This window comes from Littorina saxatilis, linkage group LG13, assembly GCF_037325665.1.
Source record: "Littorina saxatilis isolate snail1 linkage group LG13, US_GU_Lsax_2.0, whole genome shotgun sequence".
Lineage (NCBI taxonomy): Eukaryota > Metazoa > Mollusca > Gastropoda > Littorinimorpha > Littorinidae > Littorina > Littorina saxatilis.
In genome coordinates, this window is record NC_090257.1 from 24,701,141 (window position 1) to 24,729,116 (window position 27,976).

At 41.9% G+C, this 27,976-nt stretch overlaps 3 protein-coding genes across 3 annotated transcripts in view; 2 read left to right on the plus strand and 1 right to left on the minus strand.

The window, feature by feature from the left end:
• Nucleotides 1–27,976, plus strand: part of LOC138945347 (uncharacterized) — a 546,160-nt gene that overhangs the window by 317,151 nt on the left and 201,033 nt on the right. The gene's annotated exons all lie outside the window — the stretch shown is intronic.
• LOC138945834 (uncharacterized) lies at nucleotides 952–17,461 on the plus strand. The gene is made up of 6 exons (XM_070317347.1): nucleotides 952–1,245; nucleotides 1,673–1,949; nucleotides 2,450–2,726; nucleotides 3,314–3,401; nucleotides 3,780–3,999; nucleotides 8,574–17,461. The coding sequence occupies exons 1-6, from the start codon at nucleotides 952–954 to the stop codon at nucleotides 10,790–10,792; spliced, it is 3,375 nt and encodes a 1,124-aa protein (XP_070173448.1). The 3' UTR covers nucleotides 10,793–17,461.
• Nucleotides 19,888–27,288, minus strand: LOC138945344 (zinc finger protein 708-like). Its single transcript, XM_070316771.1, has 4 exons — nucleotides 27,068–27,288; nucleotides 25,628–25,907; nucleotides 24,959–25,174; nucleotides 19,888–22,659 (listed from the first exon to the last, which is right to left on the minus strand). The coding sequence occupies exons 2-4, from the start codon at nucleotides 25,779–25,781 to the stop codon at nucleotides 20,675–20,677; spliced, it is 2,355 nt and encodes a 784-aa protein (XP_070172872.1). The 5' UTR covers nucleotides 25,782–25,907; nucleotides 27,068–27,288; the 3' UTR covers nucleotides 19,888–20,674.

The window sequence follows — 27,976 nt, forward strand, 5'->3', positions numbered from 1 at the left end:
GTTCCTTGATTAATGTTGCACACTGTTTTGCTTTCGTTTGACATGTAAGCATTTTGGATGTATGCTGTCTGACTTCCGGCGGCAAAAGTGAAGACAAGAGACTGGCAGAAATATCGAATGTTTAGTCTACAGAGAAAAAGAATGTACATGTCTGGCTGGCTGGCTGGCTGCCTAAGTGGCTGGCCGTCCGTCCGCCTGCCTGTCGGGCGGTGCATGTAGTTATGGATGAATGTGTTATTGGATGGATTGATGCATGGGTCTCTATCTCCCTCTCTTTCTCGTGTTTGCATCAAAAGCCTGTACGTCGACTGAATGTTTCTGGATATGTAAAATGGGCTAACCGGCTGTGAGAAAGGTTCTATCTGGTCTGCGAACCTTTCGACCAACACGTAAACAGCTACTGTTCCATCCCTCTGTCCATCCATCCATCCATCCTTCCGTCCGCCCGTCTGTCTATCCATCCATCCATGCATCCTTCCGTCCGCCCGTCTGTCTATCCATCCATCCATCCATCCATCAATGCATCCTTCCGTCCGCCCGTCCGTCTGTCTATCCATCCATCAATGCATCCTTCCGCCCGCCCGTCTGTCTGTCTATCCATCCATCCATCCATCCATCCATCAATGCATCCTTCCGCCCGCCCGTCTGTCTATCCATCCATCCATCCATCCATCCATCCTTCCGTCCGCCCGTCCGTCTGTCTATCCATCCATCCTTTCATCCTTGCATCCTTCCGTCTGTCTATCATCCATGCAATCTTCCGTCCGTCCGTCTGTCTATCTATCCATCCTTCCGTCTGTCCGTCTGTCTATCTATCCATCCATCCATCCATCCATTCATGCATCCTTCCGTCTGTCCGTCCGTCTGTCTATCCATCCATCCACCGAACATCCATTCACGGAACTTTGTCCTTTGTAAGTGTTTACGCCGTTTAACCAAAAGCACCTTATAATGGTCACTCATTCCCAACAGTTTCAGATGACAAGCAAGAACCGCAACTCCCCGCCCACCGCGCGCCGCCCCCTCCCCCCTCTGCCCCTCCTCTTCTGTGGGAGTGTGGTGGGGGGCAACATTTGCCTCCTGGAAGAGGGGCGGGGGGCCGAGTGGTGCCCCCAGCTGGACCTAGGGTCCTGCGGGCTGGACAGACCGCTGAAGAAAGGCCAGGAGGTGAGCGTGGAGGTGACGGGCACCGGCTACTTCTCCGTCGTAGTCAGGTCCAAAGCGTTGGCAGCGACTTTTTACCAGGTGGGTAAAAATGATGATGACGATGACGATGATGATGATGATGAGGAGGAGGAGGAAGAGGAGGACGACGACGATGATGATGATGATAACAGCGACGACGATGATGATGATGATAATGATAACAACGACGACGACGAGGAGGAGGGAAGAGGAGGAGGAGATGATGATGATGATGATGATGATGATGATGGCGATGATGATTATAGGGGGGAGGGAAGAAGAGGAGGAGATGATGATGATGTGATGATGATGATGATGATGATGATGATGATGATGATGAATCATGATGATGATGACGACGACGACGACGAAGATGATAGGGAGAAGGGAAGAGGAGGAATAGATAATGATGATAAGACGAAGGAGGAGTGGGACGATGTCCGCAAAACAAAATCACTGATATCACAATAATGTCTCTGCTTTGCAGACCACCACCCCCACCACCACTTCCACCAACAGCAAAAAGGACAAAGGCGGCACGCTGAAGAAGAGCGACATCATCGATGAGGTCAACTTTAAGCTGAAGAAAAGCAAGTTCACCATCGTGGTCGAGAGGACGTCACGTTCCAAGCTGCACGTGCTAGCCACAGCCAATGAAACGCACACCTCCAAATATGACGTCAATCTCTCACACAGACATGACCCCTGGGTGACCTTCAACGTCCTTTTCGGTGACCTTCGGCTGATTGTGAATGGTTGCGCAGGTGCGTGAGTTTTGAAATCGAGGCTTAATAGACGAATTCCGGAAATAGCCCTGTTGGGTTTTTATGGGTTGTGAAAGAGTTGCTTTTCCTTGTGCTCATATAAACACTGCGGCAAGCTACACGTGACTTTGTGGGTTTGCCTCAATGTTTTTATGGAAACAAGGGAAAGCAACTATTTTACAACCCACACAAACTTGACAGAGCTATTTCCGAACATCAACAATTCGAACAGTTACTTGGGCTTGGCTTTGTTGGCTTTGAGTTCAATTAAGGACGGTCTAAAATAGTTATTTGAAGCAAGGCTCAGAAGTTTTATTTTCATCTTGATATTCGAATCGCATTAATAGCTTCATACAAGTTAGTATCTCCATTTCACACAAATGACAATAACTTTATGAACGAGGTTTTCTTTTCTTCTCCCTTTTAAATTTCAAAGCTACCCAATTATAACACTTCGTTTTAATCTAATTTAATTCAAAAACCTTCTGATCTCTTCGCAGGGAAGCACGAAAAACCTTGGCAATTTCACACCAGCCATGGCCTCAACATCAACCTGCGCAAAACCTTACAGGAAGCGGAAGCCATACTCTACAACCCATGCGCCATCGTGGTCACAGAGCGCCCCCTGGATAAAGGGGAGATAATGGAAGTGAGCGTGGAGCCCCACTCGGCCGACAGTCACTCCGAAGTGAAAATCTATCTCACTCACAACGGACCTTTCGCCCTGAAGTTGCAGAACCCTCGCGTCTTTTTTCACGAAAACAAAAACGTTGAAAGGTACGGCGGAGTTGTAGGTGGTGGTGGTGGTTGTTGTGGCGGTGTTGGTGGTGGTGGTTGTTTTTGTTGTTGGTGGTGGTGGTAATGGCGATGGTCACCGCGGTTGTTGTAGCTGTTAACAGTGCTATTCATTGTTGTTGTTGTTGTTGTTGATAGTGATGGTGGTGATGCCGTTGGTCTTTTTGTTGTTGTCGTTTTCGTTGTTGTTGTCGTTGTTGTTGTGGTGGTGGTGGTGGTGGTGATGGTTGTTACCACGGTTGTTGCGTACGCTATTTAGGTTGTTGTTACGCTTGTTGTTGTTGTGTTTACATTTAGTCAAGTTTTGACTTGGTGTTTTAAAATAGACCAGGAATCGAGACAATTTGTAGGCGTATGTGTGTGTGTCTGCAAGTGTGTGTGTGTGTGTGCCGTGTGTGTGTGTGTGTGTGTGTGTGTGTGTGTGTTTGCGTGTAAGGGGGGAGGGGGGGAGGCATATACACGTCTTTGTGAAGCGACAAAGAAATTTGAGAACGTTTGTCTCGTTGACTTCAAAACAGGAATTGTATGAATTTGCATTTTAATTCACATTTATTTTTTGTTTGGCGCAGGTTCTTGCACGAAGTGTACGTCATCAAGAAATTCAAGGGGACTATGACACTGAGGATCGATGAGGAAGCTGGTACCCTTGACGTACAGGTAAATGTGTGTGTGAGAGATAGAAAGCATGTGTGTGTGAGAGAGAGAGCGAAGGCGAAGGCGAATTTTTATTGCATCAAACACAATGTGCATGTACAAGGGGAAACAAATAATTTGCAGGTGAACAAAGTGGACTTGACCGTCCGGAAGCAAGGCAACTTAACAGAGAGAGAGAGAGAGAGAGAGAGAGAGAGAGAGAGAGAGAGAGAGAGAGAGAGAGAGAGAGAGAGAGAGAGCGTGCGTGCGTGTGTGCAACTTGCGTCCGTGCCTACGCATGTGCACACACACACACACACACACACACACACACACACACACACACACACACACACAGAGTTACCCTACACTCAAAAATATCCCCACAACCCTTTTTTTCAGGAGGACACGAGTGACGGACACAGACTCACTCAGCCAGCAACGCACAGCGTCGACTTGTTTCAGAACGGACTGAACGTGCGAAAACCAATGCGCGTTTGTCTGGAAATTTTGAGGACGACCGTACACATACGACAGAGATCAAAGGGGCGAGATTCCTCCTATGCTGAGCCTGTCCCGGGCCAGGGCGTGGAAGAATCGCTTGACCGTCACGATATGTCTGGTGAGTAGAGTGTACCCCCCTTGCAATACCTCTAAAAATAAATCTGAGAAAACTCTGTTTTAAGAGGGTATGAGTCTTAAAATGGGAGTGAAAGTACAGATGTTATGGACACAAAATCTGAAAAGTCTTAATAAAGGGGAAAGTCTTAATTCAGGGGGTCTTAAAAGGGGGGTCCATTTTACTTTTAATCCCGGCTGAGCCTGATGGGTTAGAAGTGGAGGTTTTTCTAATCTCCAAGGTCAACTTATTTTCAAACACATTCTTCAAAGATTAAATATGCCTTTTATGATTGAATGGTTTCCGAACACTGTAAAACAAGGAAGTGAAACCAACGTTTTCTTCGTTGATTGATTGTGTCTTCTCTTTAGGATTTAAATCCTTTGAGAGCAACATTGAGCATGCAAAGCATTTTCATGCAAATCAAACACAGTATTTGAAGAGTAAAGGCACACTCGTTCTTGTGTTAACAATTCGACTGGCAGTCTCAGACTTCATCATGCTTTTACATGGGCTAAGGCAATTCCGCTATTTGAACATTTAATGAACATTGATATCAAAAGCCTGGGTGCTCTGTTACGCCCCATTTTGTCGCATTACGACAAAATGGGCCACCCTCTTGCCCCATTTTGTCGCACATTGCCCATATTGTCGCACCTGCGACAAAATGGGCCGCGAGTGTAGATATTTTAATGTTTAGCTCAGTAAGGCCAGTCCCGTTTTCTTACTCGCATCACTGATCAGCATAAAAAAAACTGGTTCCTGTGTGTGAGTGGATATGTGTATACTTGTGTGTGTATACATTTTTCGAGTGTCTCCCCATCTGTCTGTCAGTCTGGTACATTATATTTTGTAAACACAATATTTATGTTTGGACGAGAATGCAGGTGAACTTTCTAGTCCTGTCAAAACAAGTTGTTTACCACGTTGTTTTGAGTCGTGGGTTCGTGGCGTTCGCTCGGATTAAGTGCGTCGGCGCTTTTGATGTACGTCACAGAGAATGTCACTATTCTAGTCCATGGACGGTTCATATAATTTTAGTTGCATCATGTTCGGTCTGGAATATTCTCGAGATTGAGTATTTGCTATATAGGCCAGCGCGATTTGTATGTTAAAAGCTTCTACTTTGAGTTCTGCTACGATGTGCAGTTGTATGTATGGAATGCTAAATAAATCCTCGAACTCAATTTGACGAGTTTTTGGCTGCTGCTGTGAAGACGGGCCACGTAGAATAAAAGAACACAACTATACGACATATGAGAACTTCGTCAATCCCAAGTGTCGTGTAACAGTCTGCCTGTCTGTCTGATCGTCCCGTCAATTTCAAACTTGTTCACACGAATTAGATGTTAGAGATTTTCAGAAGGGGTTAATGGGGACATGTTTCTGTCTGTCTGTCTGCATGTCTGGCTTTCTGTCTGCCTATCTGTCAGAATTACCATATTTCCATCACGAAGGTTGTGAGATATTGGATAGATTTGGGTGAAATGTCTGGCGACATTACCTACAATTTCGAGTGGGTCTCCATCTGTCTGTCATTCTGTCTGTCTGTCAGATCGTCCGTCTACATCAAACTTGTTCTAACGATTTTTGGATGTTACCAGTTTTACAGAAATGGTTAATGGGGACATGCATCTGTCTGTCTGTTTGTCTGTCTGTCTGTCTTTCTGTGACTGACTGATCACTGACTAACGGACGGACAGAAGGATGGGCATGTTTGCATACACCATGTCTACAAGCAATGGGCTTGTTCAGAAAGTACGACAAATTGGGGTATGAGAGTAGACCCATTTTTTCGTAATGCGACAAAATGAGCCGATGCGACAAAATGGGGCATGAGGGTGACCCATTATGGGCCGAAAAACTCGGCCCATTTTGTCGTAATTTGTCTAATGCGACAAAATGAGCCGATGCGACAAAATGGGACGTAACAGTGCTCTCTGTGCAGACCAGAGCAGGACAATTCGTTGACTTTATTTCACAGATTGACATAGGCGTATGTGTGTGTGTGTGTGTCTGTAAGTGTGTGTGTGTGTGTGTGAATGTAAGTGTGTGTATGACTGTGTGTGAGTGCGTGTGTATGTGTGTGTGTGTCCAAGTCGAAATAAGCTTTTTTTCACATGTGAGAACTAAGTCCATAAACAATAAGACCGCCAATGTTCCAAACTTCAGAATAAAAAACTTCAGAAAGGTATGTTCATGTCTCGCTTTTGTCTTCTGAGCAAGTTTCTGGACAATTTGTCAGATGAGGTATTTTCTGTATTGAAGTGTTTGTCTGTCTGTTCACGGAAAAGACCGCTCGGTCGAAGATCAGTGAATGTACCGTTTTCGGTTTTGTCATAAATTGAACATTCCAAAAATGTACCTTTCTTGGTTTTTATATTTAGTCAAGTTTTGACTAAATATTTTAACATCGAGGGGGAATCGAAACGAGGGTCGTGGTGTATGTGCGTCTGTCTGTGTGTGTGTGTGTGTGTGTAGAGCGATTCAGACTAAACTACTGGACCGATCTTTATGAAATTTGACATGAGAGTTCCTGGGTATGAAATCCCCGAACGTTTTTTTCATTTTTTTGATAAATGTCTTTGATGACGTCATATCCGGCTTTTCGTGAAAGTTGAGGCGGCACTGTCACGCCCTCATTTTTCAACCCAATTGGTTGAAATTTTGGTCAAGTAATCTTCGACGAAGCACGGGGTTCGGTATTGCATTTCAGCTTGGTGGCTTAAAAATTAATTAATGACTTTGGTCATTAAAAATCGGAAAATTGTAAAAAAAAATTAAAATTTATAAAACGATCCAAATTTACGTTTATCTTATTCTCCATCATTTGCTGATTCCAAAAACATATAAATATGTTATATTCGGATTAAAAACAAGCTCTGAAAATTAAATATATAAAAATTATTATTAAAATTAAATTGTCCAAATCAATTTAAAAACACTTTCATCTTATTCCTTGTCGGTTCCTGATTCCAAAAACATATAGATATGATATGTTTGGATTAAAAACACGCTCAGAAAGTTAAAACAAAGAGAGGTACAGAAAAGCGTGCTATCCTTCTTAGCGCAACTACTACCCCGCTCTTCTTGTCAATTTCACTGCCTTTGCCATGAGCGGTGGACTGACGATGCTACGAGTATACGGTCTTGCTGAAAAATGGCAGCTACTTGACTAAATATTGTATTTTCGCCTTACGCGACTTGTTTTTTATTCACGCGTGAAAGCCTGGTGTGCCTAACAGCTGTTGATAGACATGTGAAAACCTGGTCAGATATGTCTTGGTGTGCCTAACAGCTGTTGATAGACATGTGAAAACCTGGTCAGATATGTCTTGGTGTGTCTAACAGTAATGTTGTTGATAGACATGTGAAAACCTGGTGAGGTATGTCTTGGTGTGCAACAGCTGTTGATAGACATGTGAAAACCTGGTGAGATATGTCTTGGTGTGCCTAACAGCTGTTGATAGACATGTGCAAACCTGGTGAGATATGTCTTGGTGTGTCTAACAGCTGTTGATAGACATGTGAAAACCTGGTCAGATATGTCTTGGTGTGTCTAACAGTAATGTTGTTGATAGACATGTGAAAACCTGGTGAGGTATGTCTTGGTGTGCAACAGCTGTTGATAGACATGTGAAAACCTGGTCAGATATGTCTTGGTGTGCCTAACAGCTGTTGATAGACATGTGAAAACCTGGTGAGATATGTCTTGGTGTGCCTAACAGCTGTTGATAGACATGTGAAAACCTGGTCAGATATGTCTTGGTGTGCCTAACAGCTGTTGATAGACATGTGAAAACCTGGTGAGATATGTCTTGGTGTGCCTAACAGCTGTTGATAGACATGTGAAAACCTGGTGAGATATGTCTTGGTGTGCCTAACAGCTGTTGATAGACATGTGAAAACCTGGTCAGATATGTCTTGGTGTGTCTAACAGCTGTTGATAGACATGTGAAAGCCTGGTGAGATATGTCTTGGTGTGCCTAACAGCTGTTGATAGACATATGAAAGCCTGGTGAGATATGTCTTGGTGTGTCTAACAGCTGTTGATAGACATGTGAACACCTGGTCAGATATGTCTTGGTGTGCCTAACAGCTGTTGATAGACATGTGAAAACCTGGTCAGATATGTCTTGGTGTGCCTAACAGCTGTTGATAGACATGTGAAAACCTGGTGAGATATGTCTTGGTGTGCCTAACAGCTGTTGATAGACATGTGAAAACCTGGTGAGATATGTCTTGGTGTGCCTAACAGCTGTTGATAGACATGTGAAAGCCTGGTGAGATATGTCTTGGTGTGCCTTAAACAGCTGTTGAGAGACATGTGAACACCTGGTCAGATATGTCTTGGTGTGCCTAACAGCTGTTGATAGACATGTGAAAGCCTGGTGAGATATGTCTTGGTGTGCCTAACAGCTGTTGAGAGACATGTGAAAACCTGGTCAGATATGTCTTGGTGTGCCTAACAGCTGTTGATAGACATGTGAAAACCTGGTCAGATATGTCTTGGTGTGCCTAACAGCTGATGCGAGAAGGACGGTATCTTTAATGATGTCTACTCTTTAAACTTTCAGATGCAGACGGGTATCTGGCTCCTTCCACCGCCAAAAAGTCGCCCTCGAAGCAGCCACTATCATCCAGACCACCCATGCTGCCTCCAGATGTTTCAGCCTCACCATCAACAACAACGAGAGCCTGGGTTCATCCTCCTCCGCCCCGACCATACCCGTTCAGATCTGGACCTTCCCCTAGCATTCCTTTTACTCCACTCAGCTCTCATCACCACTCCCCCATGAATCTCAACAAGTCTTCCAGCTCTCTGAGATGCGACTCTCGCAAGCCTCGCGGCCACACGCTGAGCGAGTCCAGCTCCTTCCCTGGCTGTCTGCAGAGCCCCCTCACTATGTCTCCCAATCATCTCAGTCACATGCAGAATCACACGCCTAACTCCTCCCTTATTACTCGTAGCCCCACCTTGAGCAGCCCGGCGAGCGAGTACAGCTCCTCCCCCCGCTCACTGCAGAGCCCCCTCACCATGTCTACCAATCATCTCAGTCGCTTACCCAGTGGATGGAGCTCCTCCCTTCATACGCCTAACTCCTCCCCTATAACTCGTAGCCCCGCCTTGAGCAGCCCGGCGAGCGAGTTCAGCTCCTCCCCCCGCTCGCTGCAGAGCCCCCTCACGACGTCTCCCAGTCCTGTCAGTCACATGCAGAATGGGTGGAGCTCCTCCTCACACACTCCTAACTCCTCCCCTATTACGCGTAGCCCCGCATTGAGTAGCCCGGCGGGCTCTTTTGACAGCTCGCCGGACCTCTTCCACGGCCAAGAGTTGACCCAGTTCAGCCCCTTTTCAAACTCCCCCAGCCCTTCCCCCGTTTCACAAAGCGATGCTATCAGCAGTCACAGGTCATCGCCCAACTCGTCCTCCCCTCGTTCACGCAGGCACGTCGTCCAAGATCCGTGTACTGCAACTCACTTTTTCCCAGCTGATCAACCCACTCCAGCGGCGCCCAACACGGAGAGTGCCTTCACTTTCCCGCTCACCCCTTTTTCGAATACACGTGAAGGTTATTCAGCAGCCACCAGCTCCATCCCAGCTGATCAGGCCTGTCCGGTTTCGGTGGCAGCCACAGCAGCATATGGCAGCTCTCCGCTGTCTTTTGGCTCCGCCCCGAAACCGTGCGAAGGGCGTGCGATGGCTTATCCCTACGCCATCACAAACCTGTCTCCGTCGGAAATGACTGGTGCAGTTACGCCTGATACTGTGTCAGCTCAAGTCGCGAAGAAGCCTGCCAAGGGGCACGGGCCCTACATGTCGATGGATGGCTACATTCAGCCTTCAGCGCGTTTCCTGTTGACCAAAACTACTCCCGCCTCTGCCTCACTGGCTCCTCCTGTTTGTCATCAGCCTGTCCCCTGCTACCTGACTCCTGTGCCTTCCCCTGATGAAGCTCACCAAACGGGGCCTCCTTCCTTCTGTGCGCCCCCTGAGGCGTCTGCGGGGGTCAAGTCAGGCCACGAAATCTGCCTTGAATCGGACAGGCAAGACCATAGCGAAGAAGACGAAGACGCAGCTTTATCTCAAAGCAGTACACTTAAACGCCATTCTTCTATGAAACTCGAATCTTCCCCGGTGATATTAGTCCCGCCTACGACTGCCAAAAGCTCCGCTCCCCTGGGCAGCAGAGTTCCCGCGTCTTCTTGTTCCACACACTCGCCCGGAGGAGACCTCGCTTCTCAAACAACCTCCACGCTCCACAACAGCGAAAAGCGTGACACAGACAACAGCTCGAAGCAAAATACGACGGAAGATGAAGCGCAGTGTTCCCTGCGACCAAAGCCAACCATAGTTTTTGCCAACGAAATCCCAGACGATTGCAGCAGCATGAGTTTCGACGACCGAGCCAGTTGGCTGAGTCAGTTCACGGAGACGCTCAGGGTAGAGGAAAATCAGGGAGCGGTACAAACGAGGAAGGACGAAGGGACAGAAGCTATACAAGAACACAGAAGAGGAGACAGAAACGACGAGCAAACAACAGCAGCCAAGCACACACAACTCACAGAGGCCGAGCAAGGACAGACAGCCATTGTTTTACGACGCGGCACGGAAGTCTCACAACTGCCACTACTACTTCAAAGGGAGAGCACTGCAATAACCGGATGTTGCTCCGCGGGTCCGCTTCCGTTTGCAAAAAAGGGTGGGCTAAGCCAATCAAAAGCTAAGAATCGTTTCCGCTATGAACCCAGTTTGCCAAAGCGACGAAGTGTTTTCTATGTAGATCTGATTTGAATTTTCATTTTGATATAACTGCCCCAAAGGTTTTGTGTGTTATGTTGATAAACAAAGAAAATCGTTCGTTAAAAAAAACCCCGTGGTATCAAGCGAACGATCTTGCTTTACGTTCCCTGAGTGAACGTCATTTTAACACCCTTCTGCTATACCTGAACTATTCATCTGGGGGAGTTTTGAGGCTACGGCAGCCAGAATTAACCGTTCACAGAATAAATCAAATCAGTCTGATGGCACATTAATTTAATCATTGTTTTGACCAAAAGATGTATTTCTGTGTTTGATGGAGAGAAATAAGTCAAAGAAATGTAACCTGCATTGATTCTACTTCACACTGTGTTTTTCTCATAATAAAAACCCTCCAATAGAACGCCGGAGTACCTTGCTTACTAAATGATGTGTTTGGACTTGAAAAAACAACAACAATTGCGGAAGACTGCTGGTTCATAAATAAAGTAGATAACCTGGTGGTGCTGTGTTTGTCTTAAGAACAATTTTTTCTGCATAAAATAAAGAAGAAGAAAATGTACTGTGGGAATAAGCAGTGAGACAATTCTGCTTGCTCAGACATGATTAAAACATTTTCTGGAGCCAGGCTGTGACAGCCGTGTTTTCACGTAAGAAACGTGTGTGCTTGTGTTAAGAACTGATAAACCACATCCGGTACAACCTGAACGAAGAAACATGTACAGTGAGAATGTTCGAGAACAATTCCACTCCGTCAGAAATCATGAAAACGCTTTGTGGAGAATAGGAGCGTTTTAGCCGTCAAGACTGTCATTAATTAGGCGAAGTCGACTTCACGAAGCTATGGTGCTGAATTTTTGATTACAAGATTTCGCGAAGTCAAGTTCGAGCGCAATTAAGGAAAGCCTTAAGTAAAATTAAGTTCTGGTGTGTATCATTAATAAACCAAATCCAATCCAACCTTATCATAAAACAAGTCGCGTCAGGCGAAATTACTACATTTAGTCAAGCTGTGGAACTCACAGAATGAAACTGAACGCACTGCATTTTTTCACAATGACCGTAGTCCGTCGCTTGTGCAAAACGGAGTGAAACTGACGAGCCTGTTTAGCGCGGTAGTTGTTTCGCCGTGCTGCATAGCACGCTTTTCTGTGTCTCTCTTCGTTTTAACTTTCTGAGCGTGTTTTTAATCCAAACATATCATATCTATATGTTTTTGGAATCAGGAACCGACAAGGAATAAGATGATATTGTTTTTAAATCAATTTCGGAAATTTAAATTTGATCATAATTTTTAATTTTCAGAGATTGTTTTTAATCCAAATATAACATATTTAAATGTTTTTGGAATCAGGAAATGATGTAGAATAAGATGAACGTAAATTGGGATCGTTTTATATAAAAACAAAATTATTACAATTTTCAGATTTTTAATGACCAAAGTCATAAAGTAATTTTTAAGCCACCAAGCTGAAATGCAATACCGAAGTCCGGCCTTTGTCGAAGATTGCTTTACAAAAATGTCAATCAATTTGATTGAAAAATGAGGGTGTGACAGTGCCGCCTCAACTTTTACAAAAAGCCGGATATGACGTCATCAAAGACATTTATCAAAAAAATGAAAAGAACGTCTGACCTCAGACATCCTTAAGACACTTTGTGGATATGTGACGAAGCGTTTTACCGTAAGAAACCATAGGTGCTGGTGTTGTGATATTAAAAATGTACAGTGAGAATTGTTGAGCAACAAGAAAAGTCTGCTTGCTCAGAATTCATCAAAGCACTTTGTGGAGTTGTGTCAGGGGCGGTTCAGTTTACCGTAAGGAAACTTAGGTGCTAAGCTCTGGCGCTGAACTAATTTTCGAGAAAAAAAAGACTTCGCGAAGTCGACTTCAATTAAGGACAGCCTTAAACTGAATGAGTGTATGCGGTTGTGAGTGAATGCGCGAAAAACCGCATTCAATACAAGTATGTGTGCTAAAACATTCTCTGGAAGGAAAGTTAGTTGTGTCACCTACTACATGTTTAGGGGCGCCATGAGTCCAATAATTCTGATGGAATTGTCTAGAACAGGGGAATGCCTCACGGTAAAAAAAAAGGTCAACAAAACAACTCGTGCGCTAGGGACAAGGTCTCTCTCGCGAGGAGAAGACAGACATTGTGCATGTCATTTACAGAGGAGTTACATGTAGTAATAAAGAAGACATGTTCCGCGTGAATGTTGATTCAATTATTATTTTTCGATTTGTGTTGTGCATACCCAATGACGTGATTCATTAAAATGCCTACAATGAATGCCGCAGCCACACTGGACAACGCCTTGTGTAAAAAGGCTCTTGTTTGCTGAACAAATATGTTGTGTTACCTTGCATCGCTAAGGCAAAAAAAAAAAAAGAAAAAAGAAGTCTGTTTACGGTAACATAGGCACACAAAATAGGGTCGGTAGGTCGGGATTTTTTTTTCATCCAAAAAACCATATTTTTAAGTTATTTTGCCAAAAACCAAAGACTTCTTTTTTTTCCCCAAATACCAAAAAAAAAGTCTAGGGTCGCGCGAAAAACTAGGGTCGGTCGGGATACCGTAAACAGACTATTATTTTTTTTTGGGGGGGGCCTTAGTTGTACCATCCACCTCGTGCAAACCACTTTGTAAAGCACCATAGATTTGTACACAAATGTACGTGGATAAGAGCCTTCTTCAACATGCACTAAGTTGCACACACCAAAATTATACCAAGCTTGGCTGCAGACGTTTTTCTTCGGAGTATGGTTTGTTTTGTTTAATTGTAACTTGTTTGTTCTCTAATTCACAAACAGAAATGCTGATTTTGTGTATGCGTTTGTTTTGTTTGTGTTTGGTCGTCGATTTGTTATGACGTTACTCCTGCCTTTCTGATCTCTATTTGGATGTGGTTGCTTTGAAGCGTTGGGTGACTGTTTTCGAAAAGCCTCTTGTCGACCGACGAACTGTGCACACACGAGCATACCACATTGAATACAACTTTGGTGCAAAATGTCGTATGCTACGTTTCATATCAGCGTGTTTTTTTCTCTTCTTCCTTACTGGGAAGAGCGGGTACTTCCGGAGGCCGGAAGTGTCTTTTCAGCCGCCCCCCACCCCTCCCTCTCGTTTAGCTCCTCCCTCTCGTTTAACTCCTCCCTCCCGTTTAGCTCCTCCCTCTCGTTTAGCTCCTCCCTCCCGTTTAGCTCTATCAGTTTCGTCGAATAACTATGTTGTATAGATAGCTCTTCGATTTACATATATATTGCAGCTAAAGTATGCAAATGATCACAGCTAAACAACCCAGCTGAATTGTAAACTTTCAAACTGATTGTCCTTGAAAACATTGGAGAAGAGCTAGCTTTCCTGGCACCGATTGTTCACTTCCCTGTCTCTAATACTGATTGTATTTTCGTGTTATATAGAGCAAAACAGAGAGAACTCAGAACTTTATTACATAAGGATAAAGGTTTTAGGCTGAGAGAGAGAGAGAGAGAGAGAGAGAGAGAGAGAGAGAGAGAGAGAGAGAGAGAGAGAGAGAGAGAGAGAGAGAGAGAGAGAGAGAGTATCACATTCAGTAACAGACAGTATTTTGTGGCCAATTGTGAACAAGTAGAGTCCAGTTTTGGGGTTTACCTTTGAAAAAAAGATCGATTACTATCGAGTATTAAATTTTAAAATTGAATGAGAGTATTGTTGGGTTATTTTCATACTCAGTCCCGATGCTTGCAATTACGAGGTCGTTCATAACCAAATATTAATGGTCCTTGTCTACATTTTCAAACCAAAATCGCCATTTGACCATTAAAATGCAGAGTCTATTATCTACAAATATCAACAATACACCCCCTTTCGATCAGGAAAGACGAAGCCAGTGTAGCTGTTTGAATATTCATTGTAGTATTCCAGCGTAGTACTCATAGTGGGATATCCTTATTTGGAAAATGCTAAGCGCAAAACTCCTCTCAAATCCCGTGCATTTCGTGCGTTTAAAAAAAAATCGTGGACAGCGCTCCAGTGTCAAACTGTTGCTGCACTTCTTTGGGCGTGGCTATACGCATAGTGACATGAATTTGATTGGTCAGTATTTTTAGGCAAAGCACATGTTCTCAGCAAACAGAAAACAAAATATTGGAGGCGTAAGTCACGCTACACCAAAATAAAATTTTGTTTACATATATTTTTTTCTATAACTTTTTTCCCCATGGTTCATTCATCATCTGACATAACTTTTTAGCAAAATCTAACCATAAGAATATTGAAAAAAAAGCAAAAATGTAGACGACCACCTTTAAACAATTCCGCACAAAAATAAGTGTCTTTTAATGTTATATTCAAACTGATTCTTTTATAATTTGCGAGATCTATTCTGCGACTACACTTTGAAATGTCGACCACGACCCAAATATTGAGCAATATACAATTCCGTTTGCTTGGAAACAACTCCGTCGGGTTTGTAAGGGTTGTGAATACTCTTGCTTTTAGTGAGTCAAAGTTTTCCACGTGACATTATAGGCCAGTCGTTATAGTGAGGGGTGTGTTTGACACACCTGGACAAGAACTGTAGAAAGCTTGTCTCACTAAAATTAGGCGTAGAGTCACTCTTTGACAACTCATACACACCCAACAGAGTTATTTCATGAATTCATCTATTCCCTGCGTAAATGAGGGTCTTGTTACGTTGTATGTTCAAGATGATTCTTTTCGAACATTAGAGTTTTAAGCTGAGATTATGCTTGAAATCAGATTGATCATGACCAACTATTGAACAATTCACAATGTGAATGCTTATGTTGTAAATTTAAATTCGAACATATTCTTTTCCAACATGGGAGTTTTGAGCTGTGATTATGCTTAAAATCAGATTGATCACGACCAAATACATGTATTGAACAATTACCAGCGTCTTAAATTTCATGTTCGAGCTGATTCTTTACGAACATGTAAATTTTACGCTCTGATTACGCTTGAAATCAGAGTGATCACGACTAAATATTGAACAATTCCCATGCATGCAGCGTCTTGTATTTTTTATGTTTGAGTTGATTCTGGACTATACCGATTGAATTACTGTGTGAGCTTTTCTTTGTGATACAGAACAGTACAATTGAATCATGATCTGTTTTTGGTTTTTTATCTTCATAAATGAGTGTATTATAAGCTTACTTTTTATCAGGGTCCTCGCTCCTAATGTCGGGAAAGGGTGAATTAAGTCATTGTATATGTTTTATGTATTTGTACGGTCTTCTTTTTTTCTTTCTTTATTTGGTGTTTAACGTCGTTTTCAACCGTTCAAGGTTATATCGCGACAGGGAAAGGGGGGGGGGGGGGGGGGGGGGGGGGATGGGATAGAGCCACTAGTTAATTGTTTCTTGTTCACAAAAGCACTAATAAAAAAATTGCTCCAGGGGCTTGCAACGTAGTACAATATATGACCTTACTGGGAGAATGCAAGTTTCCAGTACAAAGGACTTAACATTTCTTACATACTGCTTGACTAAAATCTTTACAAACATTGACTATATTCTATACAAGAAACACTTAACAAGGGTAAAAGGAGAAACAGAATCCGTTAGTCGCCTCTTACGACATGCTGGGGAGCATCGGGTAAATTCTTCCCCCTAACCCACGGGGGGTGTCTTCCTTTTTTCGAAACCTCTTTTGATGTCTAAAACTCTTAATGGTGCATTTAATTTCGTTTTTATGTGGTACTTTGTATTTGATTCACTTTTGTTTTAATGTTTACTTTTCCTGCATACATTGCTTCAGCTAAGCATTCATTTTGAGTCGATTTAAGACCTTTACAAATGAAACCGGTGTAATTAACATATCATGGTTTGTTTAAAGTTTATACATCATTTCATATCTAAATCTTTTGTATTTGTTCTAGTTTTCATTTGTTTGTATACATGTGATATTGATAGTACTGACAATGATCTTGCTGATAACGATGAGGGTAAGCTCGTAAAACGTTTGTGTTTACACGATCACAATTGTTAATACTCACATATCACGAACAGTTTCAAGTGGGGTTGTTCTTTTAAAAGAATGTTATGATGGGGGTAGTGGTGGTGATGATGATGATAATGATGATGATGATGATGATGATGATGATCATGATGATAATGCTGCTGCTGCTGCTGCTGATGATGATGATGACAACGAAGAAGAGTTTGGTCACGCAGGACATCATTCTTTCTTTATTTGGTGTTTAAAGTCGTTTTCAACCGTCATGCAATTCATCGTTAACGATTGATAAAGATGATGCAATTCATCGTTAACTATTGATACAGAAGATACAATTCGTCGTTAACAGTGGATAAAGATGATGCAATTCATCGTTAACCATTGTTAAAGATGATGCAATTCATTGTTAACTATTGATAAAGATGATACAATTCGTCGTTAACGATGGATAAAGATGATTCAATTCATCGTTAACGATGGATAAAGATGATGCAATTCATTGTTAACGATGGATAAAGATGCAATTCGTCGTTAACGATGGATTAAGATGCAATTCGTCGTTAACGATGGATAAAGGAATCAGCTGACATTGAAATAATAGGAATAGATACATTGTACATGATTGTGGTCTGTGATACTGTCGAAAGTGAATCATCAAAATCATGTTTGTAATTTTGATACATCTGTTGTTATTGTATATACTTAGTTCATTAATAAACAATATTTCACACAAAACTCAATTTGTATGACCATGGAACTCGGAATCAAGAAAAAACAAGTTGCGTGAAGCGATATAAAAACATTTAGTCAAGATCAACACCACAAACCAGTCATTGCCGAGACTACATTCAGATAGTCTCGGCTAACCTTACTGAAAACCAAGACGGGTCACGCTCGCCTCCGCGAAGCACGCTTCCGTAGTCTTACTGAACCTTTCTTTCTTTCTTTCTTTCTTTATTTGGTGTTTAACGTCGTTTTCAACCACGAAGGGTTATATTGCGACGGGGAAAGGGGGAAGATGGGATATAGCCACTTGTCATTTGTTTCTTGTTCACAAAAGCACTAATCAAAAACTTGCTCCAGGGGCTTGCAACGTAGTACAATATATTACCTTACTGGGAGAATGCAAGTTTCCAGTACAAAGGACTTAACATTTCTTACATACTTTCTTTCTTTCTTTATTTGGTGTTTAACGTCGTTTTCAACCACGAAGGTTATATCGCGACGGGAAAAGGGGGGGAGATGGGATAGAGCCACTTGTTAATTGTTTCTTGTTCACAAAAGCACTAATAAAAAAATTGCTCCAGGGGCTTGCAACGTAGTACAATATATTACCTTACTGGGAGAATGCAAGTTTCCAGTACAAAGAACTTAACATTTATTCCATACTGCTTGACTAAAATCTTTACAAACATTGACTATATTCTATACAAGAAACACTTAAGCCTTAGTTAAGGGTAAAAGGAAAAACGAAATACGTTAGTCGCCTCTTACGACATGCTGGGGAGCATTGGGTAAATTCTTCCCCCTAACCCGCGGGGGGGTACCGTCTTCTAATTCAAGGCCTACACTATTAACAGTTCGAGGAATTTATTCACAATATCTACACTGAAGAAATGAAAGCCAAACCGACAACACAAAAACCCCATAATCTTTCTTTCTTTCTTTCTTTCTTCGGTGTTTAACGTCGTTTTCGACCACGAAGGTTATATCGCGACGGGGAGAGGGGATAGAGCCACTTGTCAATTGTTTCTTGTTCACAAAAGCACTAATCAAAAATTAGCTCCAGGGTCTTGCAACGTAGTACAATATATTACCTTACTGGGAGAATGCAAGTTTCCAGTACAAAGGACTTAACATTTATTCCATACTGCTTGACTAAAATCTTTACAAAAATTGACTATATTCTATACAAGAAACACTTAACAAGGGTAAAAGGAAAAACAGAATCCGTTAGTCGCCTCTTACGACATGCTGGGGAGCATTGGGTAAATTCTTCCCCCTAACCCGCGGGGGGCCGGGGATTCATCGTTAGCAATGGATAAAGATGATGCAATTCATTGTTAACGATGGATAAAGATGATGCAATTCGTCGTTAACGATAGATAAAGGAATCAGCTGACATTGAAATAATAGGAATAGATACATTGTACATGATTGTGGTCTGTGATACTGTCGAAAGTGAATCATCAAAATCATGTTTGTAATTTTGATACATCTGTTGTTATTGTATATACTTAGTTCATTAATAAACAATATTTCACACAAAACTCAATTTGCGATTTGTATGACCATGGAACTCGGAATCAAGAAAAAACAAGTCGCGTGAAGCGATATAAAAACATTTAGTCAAGATCAACACCACAAACCAGTCATCGCCGAGACTACATTAAGATAGTCTCGGCTAACCTTACCGAAAACCGAGACGGGTCACGCTCGCCTCCGCGAAGCACGTACGCTTCCGTAGTCTTACTGAACCTATTTTCTTTCATTCTGAGCACATTTATAGAGTAAACATGACATATCTATATATATTTGAATTCAGGAGAAGATGAAGAATACAATGCAATAATTTTTTAATCTGTTTCTGAAAATGCGATTTTAATGACAACTTTAATTAGCAAACTCATTAATTAATTTTTAAGCCTCCAAGCGTCGAAGATTACGACTTGACCAAAATTTCAACCAATTTGGTTTAAAAATGAGAGCGTGACAGTGCCGCCTCAACTTTCACGAAAAGCCAGATATGACGTCATCAAAAACATTTATAAAAAAACGTCTGGGGATATTATACTCAGGAACTCTCATGTAAAGTTTCATGAAGATCGGTCCGGTAGTTTTCTCTGAATCGCTGTACACACACACACACACACACACACACACACACACACACCACGACCCTCATCTCGATTCCCCATCTATGTTAAAACATTTAGTTAAAACTTGAAACTGTACATCTCCAAAAGAATGTTTTGAAGTTATTTTTTAATTTTGTATTTGATTACAACCCCAATGTCTTGTGTGTTTTTCTTCACTAAAACTTGTATAAAGTTGACTGTATCCTTTGTTTTTGTCAATCCAGCATTCCCAGAACAGACAAACGTAAACACCCACACAGCTGATTCGTCCTTTGTACCGTCTTCTATTCAAGGCCTACACTATTAACAGTTTGAGGAATTTATTCACAATATCTACACTGAAGAAATAAAAGCCAAACCGACAACACAAAAAACATAATCACTCAAACTTCATAATGAATCCGACAAAAAGTGGAACGATCAGCAACTTGAACTAAACTTGGCAAATACACTATTGCAACAAATTTTGAACCGAAATAAAAGCATTAATTCCAGTGACCTTTCATTAAAAATATATGCCAGTTAAGGCCGTTCACTTAACTATCAGGATCACCTTTTGGTAATTTATGTTCTTTGTCCGCCCCTGTCCTAAACTGGTGTTCTCGGTCCATGTTGTAATGCGCTTAGAGCCAAATATTTCTGTTTTTTGTAAGGGATAGGCGCAATATAAATACACTTTATTATTATTATTATTATTGTTCACAAAAGCACTAATCCAAAATTTGCTCCAGGGGCTTGCAACGTAGTACAATGTATTACCTTACTCGGAGAATGCAAGTTTCCAGTACAAAGGACTTAACATTTCTTACATACTGCTCGACTAAAATCTTTACAAAAATTGACTATATTCTATACAAGAAACACTTAACAAGGGTAAAAAGAGAAACAGAATCCGTTAGTCGCCTCTTACGACATGCTGGGGAGCATCGGGTAAGTTCTTCCCCCTAACCCGCGGGGGGTGTCCCTGTCAAAACATTTTCGCAAACCAAACTGGTGATCTTTGTCCGCCCCTGAAAAAGCCCACTGTACAGCTACAGTCTTTTTCATCATACAAAGGGGACTGTTAAAAAGTACAAATGCTGCAACCGAATCAGCACGCGCCTTGACACTTTGCAATGTGTTTTTTAAAAGACCATGAGGTGAGCGAAATCTTGTCACATGTTTCACATTTGAAACTTTGTCCCCTACCATGCTCTGCAAGTAGATGCCTCTTCAGGTTGTTCACACGTGTGTATGTTGCAGAACAAAGTTCACAGGCAAAAGGTCCTTTTTCACCAGTGTGTCGTCGAATGTGCTCTGTCAGAGAAGTGCTGTGTTTGAAAGCCTTGCCGCAATCTTTGCAGGAGTAACGTTTCTCTGCTGAATGTCTCCTAACATGTGACTCCAAGTCCCCTGGTAATGGAAACCTGGCATCACACACTTCACATGCATATGGTTTCTCCTTGGCGTGATTACGTAGAATGTGCGTTCTCAGGCAGAATTTCAATGCGAATCTTTCATCACACTGATCACAGACGTACTTCTTCTCGCCTGTATGGACAAGCATGTGTCGTTTGAGAGTATATACACTTTTGAATTTGGCAGGACACATGACGCATGCAAACAGTCTCTCATCTGAGTGGACCAATAGGTGGGATTGCAGTGTGTTCTTTTCACGGAAGGAAGCCCCACACGTATCACAAGAAAACGGTCTGACATCACCTGTGTGAGAGCGCATGTGTGTTTTGAGTCGGGCACTTGTTGTATAGGCAGAAGTACACTCAGAGCAGACATACGGTTTTTCTCCTGTGTGGAGCAGAGCATGACTTTGCAGACTCGTTTTGAGCTTAAACTTGGCTTCACAATCAAGGCAACTGAACGGCTTATCATCAGTATGTGTACTCAAATGTCTCTTCATGTGAGAAATGTGTGCAAACCGTATTCCACAAAATTTGCAAGGGTATGGTTTCTCTCCAGTATGTTGACGCACATGCACTCTTAAATTGGCCAGACCAGCAAAACTGGCATTACAGTACTGGCACAAAAAAGGCTTTTCCCCTGTGTGTGTCAACTCATGGACTTGTAAACTACCTTTCCACTTGAAGGTTTTACCACACCTCTGGCAAACAAATGGCCTGTTATTTGAATGCACAACTCGCACATGTCCGGCAGCATCCCACTTGGTCTTAAATCTGGCCTCACACTGGTGGCATGGGTACGGCCTTTCCTTTGAATGTGCAGTTTTCTGGTGACCCATAAGCGCATCCTTTGATTTGAAAGCTTTATCACACTTTTCACACTTATAAGGCCTCGCTGTGGAGTGGGCACTCATGTGACCATTCAGCATGAAAACCATAGCAAAGCGCTTGGGACATTTCTTACATTTAAATGGCCTGGAGTTTGTGTGCTTCACTAGGATATGAGCTCTTAGATGTGAGCTTGCAAGGAACGTTTTTTCACATTTATCACATGCATAAGGCCTTTTCTTCTGCTTTTGAGCTTTTCCGCTAAATGAATGAAGCCCTTTGGTTCTTGCATGTCCTTGCAAATGAGATTCCAACTGCGCAACAGAAGAAAGCTTGATGCTGCAGATAAGGCATGAGAAAGACCACACGTCCAAATGAAAATGACTGCTGATGTCGACTTCTGAAGAGTGCGCTGCGGTGTGCGACTCCCAGTCTGTAACTGACGAAAGCCTGACCGAACAGATGGTGCAAGAAAATGACCATACCCTTAAAGAGAAGCCCTGTAGTTTTTCAGCATGTGGCCAATGGCTGTGACCCGCATGCATATGCTCATTCTGATGCACAACGTTACCGACTACATTTACTTTCGGCTCTGTTTCTGCTTGCATGCTGAGTGGGATCACGTCCCTCCTACCATCAGCTTCCGACACATCGCACATTTCTAAGTCCCCTTCTCCTTGTGTGAGCGTTAAGCTTACGGGCTTGAATCCCAGTCCTACATTTTCCGTTTCAAGAACTTCAACTTCATTCATCTCCTTCGAAACATCACAGCACATGCTGTCCTTCGGTTCTACTTTTGGACTGTACTCTTCCTTAAACACTTGCGTTGAGAATCTGCCATGGTTTGAATCTGAAAGAGGAAGGAGGCAATATAATTAAGGCATGTCCTGTTTATATGTACCGTAGAACCCCCCTTTTAAGACCTCCAGAAATCTGAGAAAATCAGGTCTCAAAAAGGAGGGAGTCTTAAAATGGGGGTCAATTTACAGAGGTACTGAACAGAAAGTCTGAGAAAGCAAGGTCTGAAAAGGGAGGGAGTCTTAAATTTGGGGGTCTTAAAAGGGGGTTTCCACAATAAAGAAAAAGGTAATAAAAAAAAGTCTAAAGGTCCACTGACATACAGTAAAGTCGGGGGTCTCAGGACCCTGTAGGTGGATTGTCTGCTGGGAGCCCTGTTGTACTCAGGATTTCATTTACTAGTGCCCCCTGCGCCATTGGCGCATTAAATCAGAAAATGTCCAATCACAATTCCCTTCAGTGCGTCAAAAGGCACATTATGATTACGTACCAGACTGCGCCACCAAATGAACACTTTACATCGGATCACACACACACACACAGATAACATGATATAGTGGTTAATTCTCAGATGGCACCATATTGCACCATTTTGCATCTTTGGTCAAAACGCGTATTTATATAACTCTTGGCGCTTCTTGCCTTCGACTATGTCCCATCGAAATTTAGTTGAGGGGGACAAATGTCCCATTGCCTTTTTCTCCCAGGCTAAACCCTGTGTACAGAAGAGAACGGTTGTCTTTCAACAGAATGAAAACTTTAACAAATAAGGTACCATCTCAAAAGAAAAGGAATATATGAATGACACTTTATTTATGCAGAGGGATACTTATCCTCCCGTTTCATGTCGCTAAACATTTATTTGTGCATGTTAATTATCAGCTTGATAATTCTTTCTTTCTTTATTTGGTGTTTAACGTCGTTTTCAACCATTCAAGGTTATATCGCGACGGGGGAAGGGGGGAGATGGGATAGGGGAAAGGGGGGAGATGGGATAGAGCCACTTGTTAATTGTTTCTTGTTCACAAAAGCACTAATCAAACAAGAAGGGCAAAGCCCATACGACTCACATGCTTTACACATTTTTCCTACCAAAATACATGTGACCTTGACCCAAGGTCAAGGTCATCCAAGGTCATGCAACACAAAGCTGTTAATTCAAGACATAGGAAGTACAATGGTGCTTATTGGCTCTTTCTACCATGAGATATGGTCACTTTTAGTGGTTCACTACCTTATTTTGGTCACATTTCATAAGGGTCAAAGTGACCTTGACCTTGATCATATGTGACCAAATGTGTCTCATGATGAAAGCATAACATGTGCCCCACATAATTTTTAAGTTTGAAACAGTTATCTTCCATAGTTCAGGGTCAAGGTCACTTCAAAATATGTATACAATCCAACTTTGAAGAGCTCCTGTGACCTTGACCTTGAAGCAAGGTAAACCAAACTGGTATCAAAAGATGGGGCTTACTTTGCCCTATATATCATATATAGGTGAGGTATTCAATCTCAAAAACTTCAGAGAAAATGGGAAAAATGTGAAAAATAGCTGTTTTTTAGGCAACATTTATGGCCCCTGCGACCTTGACCCTGAAGCAAGGTCAAGATGCTATGTATGTTTTTTGGGGCCTTGTCATCATACACCATCTTGCCAAATTTGGTACTGATAGACTGAATAGTGTCCAAGAAATATCCAACGTTAAAGTTTTCCGGACGGACGGATGTCCGGACGGACGGACGGACGACTCGGGTGAGTACATAGACTCACTTTTGCTTCGCATGTGAGTCAAAAATTGCTCCAGGGGCTTGCAATGTAGTACAATATATGACCTTACTGGGAGAATGCAAGTTTCCAGTACAAAGGACGTAACATTTCTTACATACTGCTTGACTAAAATCTTTACAAACATTGACTATATTCTATACAAGAAACACTTAACAAGGGTAAAAGGAGAAACAGAACCTGTTAGTCGCCTCTTACGACATGCTGGTTAGCATCGGGTAAATTCTTTCTCGTCCCAACCAATATGTGACTCCCCCTAACCCGCGGGGGGTAGCTTGATAGTACACGTATGTGTTCCGTGTTTGCAAAAGATATTCAAAAGACTTGAGATCAGTTTTCACATTCACTCTGGGTGGATATTATTTGGATGAAAATGTTATAGCAAACACACCTTTTTGTCAGTGTTTTTAATATGCTTCTCAATACGACTATCCACCACCAAACACCCATCTTGGATGCTTTACAAAGTACATTCAACATTCAAATAAAAGTAGGACAATGGTGACTGTGCGTGAAAGTATTAAACATTTTAACATTTCACATAGAAACATTTCTCATTTACCTGATTCCAAGGAAGAGGTCCATGAAGCTAGAATAACGGGGTCGATGTCCACCTCTTTCTTCAGTTCCAGTGATAGAGGCTGGGACACCATTTCATCCACGTCTTCTTGCTTTGGTTTGAACACAGCTTGGCTTTGAAGCTGTTTGGCGCCTTCCACTGCCCCTTGCTTGGTCAAGGTGGTGACCAGATTTGACTCTGGTGCTGAGGACATCATTTCTACATTAGACCAAGAAAAAGACAAAAATCAATGTTTCCGATTCCCCGATTTTTATAGACTTTACAAGTCGAGTAACACACCATTTCTGGCCAATAAAAAGCCAAATGTGCCAGTGTACATAAATAATATAAAAAACTTCAATCAAAATGCCATCACGACCCCAACTTTTCGGCCTTGTCAATGTCATCGGAAACAAACATTTCTTGTGTGTGGCCTTACTAGTGTCCGAAGACTACATCGCGTTTCTTTTAAGTTGCATTATTTGGTTCTTACAGTGGAAGCCCCCTTTTAAGATCACCGAATTTAAGACTGCCTCCCTTTCAAGACCCTGTTTCTCAGACTTTTTGTTAATAATCTCTGTAAATGTACCGCTATTTTAAGACTCCCTCCTTATTTTTAAGACCTCATTTTCTCAGATTTGTTGACGTCTTAAAATGGAGGTTCCACTGTACCTGTGGATTTTCCTTGGGGCGTTAGTGCAGGTGTCTCATCGTGCTTGTGCAACAGCTGAACTCCTTCAGTAGGCCTGGAACTTTCATTCACCTGCACCTCTCCATCTGTTTCAAGGTCCCTAGTGTCTTGCAGACTCACTGTAGCTTGAGCCATCTTCAAAAAGTTAAATTTATCGCAATTCGCCCAAAACAGTGCATCTGTTTTCAGATTCCAGGCATTAACAACTATTGGATTTCGATCATTTGAAGCGATGCAGTTTCCTCCCACTGTTGAATTCACCTGAAGAATAAAACAAACTCATGTTACATGAAGGCAAAGCAGTAATTTACATATAGCAAGAACTACTGTGACTGTATAAGAGCCACATATTTAGTAGTCAATTAAGGCATTAATTAAGCGAGGAAACATCCTGGAAATAATAAACATTTCCTAAATCCCAAGACTGACAGCCAAGCCATTTTTCATTCTTTTAAGTCTCAAATTGCATGACTTGTCAAGGTTTAACAAATTGTCATAATTAATAACATTTAAATTCAGAAAAGATACTCCAAAATAAAAATGACAGTTTGAACAGATTTCAATCCTGATAAAGTTGCTGTTCCATACAATAAAAGTTATTTACAGTCAATTTTTCAACTCTAGAAGTAGAATGTAACTTGTAAGACTTAAAGGTGGTCGTGTACATTTTTGCTTTTTTTCAATAATCTTATGGTTAGATTTCGCTAAAAAGTTATGTCAGATGATGAATGAACCATGGGGAAAAAAGTTATAGAAAAAAAAATATGTATGTAAAAACAGATTTTATTTTTGGGTAGTGTGACTCACGCTTCCAATATTTTGCTTTGCCTAAAAATACTGCCACGCCAAAAACAAGTGCAGCAACAGTTTGACACTGGAGCGCTGTCCACGCTTTTTTTAAACGCACGAAATGCACGGGATTTGAGAGGAGTTTTGCGCTTGGCATTTTCCAAATAAGGATATCCTACTATGAGTACTACGCTGGAATACTACAATGAATTTTCAAACGGCTACACTGGCTTCGTCTTTCCTGATCGAAAGGGGGTGTATTGTTGATATTTGTAGATAATAGACTCTGCTATTGAATGGTCAAATGGCGATTTCGGTATAAAAATGTAGACAAGGACTTAAAATGGTGCAAAACAAAACCTTAAAATTTTCCTGTTAACAATCTTCGGGCAGTATCACCTTATTGGTGCCTTGAGCTTTCATGCATGTGTGTGTGTGTGTGTGTGTGTGTTTGAGTTGTTATAAGGAGCGGTTATTTACAATACATGCATCATCATCAAAACCCCTCCCCCCACCCCCCAAAACAGCCTTAGATAAACAAACGCGCAGTGACGAGACAGAAAGACACTTTCTACATCGACTACGTTCAGGTGGAATCATGTTCACGGTGTCGTTATTAATTCTAAACTCACCAGTTCAGCTTCATTCCTGCATGAGCACTGAAATACCGGGAAGCTTCGTGCAGCAAAACGTTCAGACGACCACGCGTCACAGATGCACCGGAAGTAATATCAATGCTGCTGACCTATCGGTTTGATGTAAAATCTTCACGGGAAAGCTTGCTATCCTGCTACAGGCACACGAATCAATAATAAAGTGAAATAGAGTTTTTGTAGTGAAGAAGAACTTGTGCATTTCAACCAACCAGACAATAATTTGTCTTTGTTCTAGTTTATTGCCTGCTGTTCAATGTTTTTGATTACACAATATTATTTTGATTGTCTAACAACGTTATTAGGCGGAGTTAGACATCAAGTAATTGAGTGTGGAATAAATTACAGTCCCGCCACGACAAAGTCTTAATATTAATTATGTCTCACAGATTCATCACAGGAGAGAATGTTGAACTTTAGCATTGTTTATTCAGGGACGTTTTTTCTACAGCAATCTAACTCATAACTCATAACTCATAACATTTTATTGATCCAACAAAGGAAATTAAATTGGTCATCAGCACATATAGGTCATTAATTAATAATTATAAAAGAAGAAGAGAAGAAAATTTATAAAACCCATGATAACAAAAAAATATCTAAAGTAATATAAGTATATAATCTAAGCCTCTGATTTTGAAGAACTTGCTCTTGTAAGCATACAGTAATTTTACCGTTCAAGTTAAGAAATGAGCTGTACAGATGCATTTAATTTACATGGAGTTTAGAAGGAAAACTTCGGCACAGCCATTTTGACAAAGGAAGGAAGAATACACCCCTTCGGAGTTTCGAGTGCGCATGCGCGGCTAGTCACATTTTTGGCGGCAGGGGGCGCTCCGTTGTGCCAAACACACTCGAGATCCATTCCGCTTAAATCATGAAACTATC

Coding starts and splice junctions, on each gene's coding strand:
- LOC138945344 (XM_070316771.1), bottom strand. CDS start 25,781: ATGGCTCAAGCTACAGTGAGTCTGCAAGACACTAGGGACCTTGAAACA. Junction 25,175..25,627: donor GCCCCAAGGAAAATCCACAG/GTACAGTGGAAC, acceptor GGTCTAATGTAG/AAATGATGTCCTCAGCACCA. Junction 22,660..24,958: donor GACCTCTTCCTTGGAATCAG/GTAAATGAGAAA, acceptor TTCCTCTTTCAG/ATTCAAACCATGGCAGATTC.
- LOC138945834 (XM_070317347.1), top strand. CDS start 952: ATGGTCACTCATTCCCAACAGTTTCAGATGACAAGCAAGAACCGCAAC. Junction 2,727..3,313: donor GAAAACAAAAACGTTGAAAG/GTACGGCGGAGT, acceptor TGTTTGGCGCAG/GTTCTTGCACGAAGTGTACG. Junction 4,000..8,573: donor TGACCGTCACGATATGTCTG/GTGAGTAGAGTG, acceptor TTAAACTTTCAG/ATGCAGACGGGTATCTGGCT.